The sequence below is a fragment of the Nannospalax galili genome, unplaced genomic scaffold (assembly GCF_000622305.1).
Source record: "Nannospalax galili isolate Female #2095 unplaced genomic scaffold, S.galili_v1.0 scaffold33, whole genome shotgun sequence".
Lineage (NCBI taxonomy): Eukaryota > Metazoa > Chordata > Mammalia > Rodentia > Spalacidae > Nannospalax > Nannospalax galili.
Genome location: NW_008335436.1, coordinates 1973511 through 1977471, shown reverse-complemented (window position 1 = coordinate 1977471; position 3961 = coordinate 1973511). Strand labels below are relative to the sequence as shown.

Here is a 3961-nt window from a genome sequence, read left to right as displayed (position 1 = left end):
GTCTGCCTTCAAGGAACAATATATTCTAAAATGAAATGGAGATCTTTTTTAAAGGTTAAAAACTCATCCAATATTATGTCTTACAGGGCTTATACTGAGTTCAATAATGTAAAACTGTATTAACTCAACTGTGAACCTAGAAACTTGCACCCACTTGTGAAAAAGATGTACTCTTGCTCTGGGGCGTGTTACTGAATATGTTAAAGCTGTAGTGAAATGCTTCTTCTAATCAGGTAGTTATTAAAAATTAAAAACGATGCTATAAATAAATAAATAATAAAATAAAATAAAAAAATTAAAAGCATGCTCAGGCCAGGAAAGCAGCAAGGAGAGCCAGACAGTGTGATGGAGAACAGGAGGCAGGTATGAAAGCCACATGGGGCAGAATTCTCCTGACTCCAGGGCAATTCTCTGGGGCGAACAAGCGGTGGAGAGGCTGGGTGTGACATGGACGGCCAGGACTGCAGGGTGGCTGCTGCTTGGTTTTGCCCTGTTAGGTTAATGACGGTTGCTGGTATTCCCTACCCACTTTACAGAAGCTCCAAACATAGTTTAGAACAAATATGAACTAGCTTTCAGCAGGCATGGCCTCTTTTCAAACGCAGCTTTAAAAAAAATACTTAAAATACATCCAACTTATCTACAGGTAAAACAATGTTCTATTTGGCATCTGATGTTAAACAATCCTATGGAAATAAGTGTAGTTTAAAAAAGCAAACTGTCCTGAGTTGATAATTGCTAAAGACAGGTAACCAAGGGCACTTTGTACTATTCTATTTTTAATATATGTTTGAGTAAAAGTTTAAAATGCTTTAAAAATATTTATTCTCTCTCCTACCCCAAAAGAAAGGAAGAAAAACTGGGTGTGGTAGTGCACACCTGTGATACCAGAACCGGGGCGACGGAGGTAGGAGTATCAGGAGTTTAAGGTTATCATCAGTTACATAATAAGTTCAAGGTCATCCTGGGTTACATGAGACCCAGTCTTTATAAAAAAAAAAAAAGCGGAGGCTGGTGAGATGGCTCAGTGAGTAATGGGTGCTTGCCAAGACTGACAACCTGAGTGTGATCCCTGGGCCCCATAGGGTAGAAGGAGGGAACTGATTCCCCCAAAGTTCTCTGACCTCCACAGGAGCATCACGATACATGTACACAAATTAATAAATGCAAAAAAAAAACCCCAAAATCAGCCAACTAAATAAATAGGGCCAGGAAGATGGCTCAGCAGGTTAAGACAGTTGCTGCCAAACCTGATGACCTGAGTTTGATCTGTGGGACCCAAGGGTGGAACATGGTGAAACTCCTGAAAGTTGTCCTCTGACCGTCACACTACCCTATGGCACTTGTGCACACACACACACACACACACACACACACACACCACAATAAATAAAAATTTTAAAATAATAAAAACATTAACCTGATAATATAACAATTGCATATAACATAACTTTGGAGACAGATATAGCAATATTTATTCAAATTACAATCTCTGTTCTGGGAATTTGTGTTTAAAAATAGCTGAAATGTAGCAAGGCAGGGAGCAGGAGAGAGGGAAAGCCAAAGATAGTCACCAATGGGGGAGGAGACGTAGTCATCGTACATGTGTGTAATAAAATGTTCTGAGTAGAAGACTTCCTGCCTGAGCTTCATGGAGCCCGGTGGGAATTGAGCGAGACACTACGTTCCAAAGGGAAGGTGGTGACCACTCTGTAAATGCAGACGGGATTTGTGAGGCTTGAAGCTGCGCCAGTCAGTCTCCTGCTGGTCTTCCTGTCTGCCTTTCTCATCTGGCTTCAGCATCCTGGTCCTGACTCCCTCTCAAACAGTCTGACCTCCAGATCTCCTTGGGCCTTTGCACTTAACACCTACCCCGCCCATTTTTTCTAGAAAGTTATTGTAGCTAATACATCTGTGTACATGGTCGATTATATTAGATCTCTATTCAAATGCCACCAAATGAATCCTCCAGTCCAGACCCTTTATTTTCAGCACCCCAGCCCACCTGCTGTAGCTCCTCAGCTTACATTGTTTCCCCCTAATTTCATTTGCCAATTAAAGTTGCATTTGATTCTTTGCCTATGTAAGGTCCTGCTTTCCGTGGCTGTCATAGAGAAGGCGCTCTGTAAATGTTTGCTAACTGAATAGAAATCCATGCATAGGAAGCCACACCAAACCAAAACCCCTGAAAAGCACCTTGAAGAAATGGCCAGTTGTGGGTGTAGTGATTTGCACTAGTTACAGCTGCTCAGGAGACTGAGGCAGGAGGATCACTTGAACCCAAGAGTTTGAGGACCCTGTTGGGAAAAGAAAATTAATCAGCAGAAAGAATGTAGATGTGTAAGATAGGGAGAAGGGCCGAGAAAAAGTCAGCTGAGCAAGGCACAGCCTTGCAGTCAGCACCTCAGAGCTGCACTGGGTCTTCACAGGACTGGGCCCATCAACAGTTAGGCATGGCTGGAGAAGGCGCTTGGGAGGCCTCACCCCTCACTGCAGAACTATTTGATATTGGTAGGTTCATGGGGAGGAGAATCATTGCCTTCAGCTGTGTACCCACTGATGACCCCACCAGGCTCTAGTAGCTAATTCCAATCCAATATTCACACAGATGGCCTTGGTTAAACTAAATGGATCACAAAACCAGAAGCCTTGATTCTGGAAAAGAGATTCCTAGGGAGGGTTGAGATGGGGAGGAGGGAGGTGAAAAACGGAGGGGCTAGTGTAGTCAGAATGCATTACATACATGTATGAAGCTGCTAAAAGTTAACTCATTTTTAAAAAGGAAAAATCATTTGTGTTTTAATGAAAGGAAAACATAGATTCTTTACTAAACCTTTATATAATCTAAAAGTAAAAATACAAACTATTTAAAGCATTTAAGTCATAATAAATGTACACCACAGAGATTAATGTTAATGTTATTTTAAACCACGAGATCTCTTTGGAAGAAAAACTATTCTAAAAAATAAAGAAATATTAGCAGCCGAAAGTTTACCAGTGTCTACGCTGGACATCTTCAGAGACATGTCGCTGGCCTGGAAGTCAGTTTTGAGGTCATTTTTCCCTTCTCTGCTTTCAGCTTGGGAGGGCCTGAGTTTTGAGCCCCTAAGAAGTTTGTTGACAAATAAATTATGTGATTTGAATTTTCCATCGGAGGACTCTGTCTTGCTTGATTCACTCATGGTCAAACTGAAATCTTAATTAGACAGCCTCCTGTCACTTTCTGTTTTCTAGGATTTCCGAGAAGTAAGACTGTGAAGCCTGCAAAGCACTCTCCTTTAGCCAAGTCTCCTCTCAACCTTTTCATGTTGTTTCTACTGCTGGTAATAATTAACATAAAAATAAGAATAGTATGACCCAGGATCGGGGAACCAATCGATAGGCAACACATACAAACCCAAAGCAAATTTGCCTTACTTTACTGTGTGAGATACGGATCATTAAACATCACTTTGGCAAGGGAGTCAAGTATGTCAATATATTTTAAGTGACTGAACTGATTCTAGTTGTCTTGTAAAAGATGTTGGGGCAGGGGCGTGGAGAGCTGGCTCAGTGGCTAAGAGCATTGACTGCTCTTACAGAGGACCTGAATTCGATTCCCAGCACCCACATGGCAGCTAACAACCATCTGTAGCTTCAGTTCCAGGGGATCTGACACCCTCTTCTGACCTCCCTGGGCATTGCATGACTTGGGTGCACTTACATACATGCCGGCAATACGCTCATACACATAAAATAAAAAATAATAAATAAAACAAAGAAAAGATGTTGGGGCAGAAGGATTTTTGCATACATTTAACCAGCCTGGCCATTTGCAAAGCTGTCCCCAGAGGCGATCTAGTCTCCTCTCTCTGTGTACCATCTCTTTATATCTTGGCATTCCATGTTTTTTCCTCTCTGGCCCGGCACCATCATTCCACTGAAAATATGCTCGTGGAAACGAATCCACTCATTCCTTGAG

General features: G+C 41.9%; 1 protein-coding gene across 1 annotated transcript in view; it reads right to left on the bottom strand.

Moving 5' to 3' along the window:
- The window catches only part of Lrrc31 (leucine rich repeat containing 31), a 27777-nt gene extending 24595 nt beyond the window's left edge, over window positions 1-3182 (bottom strand). Inside the window, 1 exon segment of the mRNA XM_008830147.1 lies at window positions 2996-3182. Coding sequence (XP_008828369.1) covers window positions 2996-3182 — 187 coding nt within the window.
- Window positions 3183-3961: the final 779 nt, after the last annotated feature.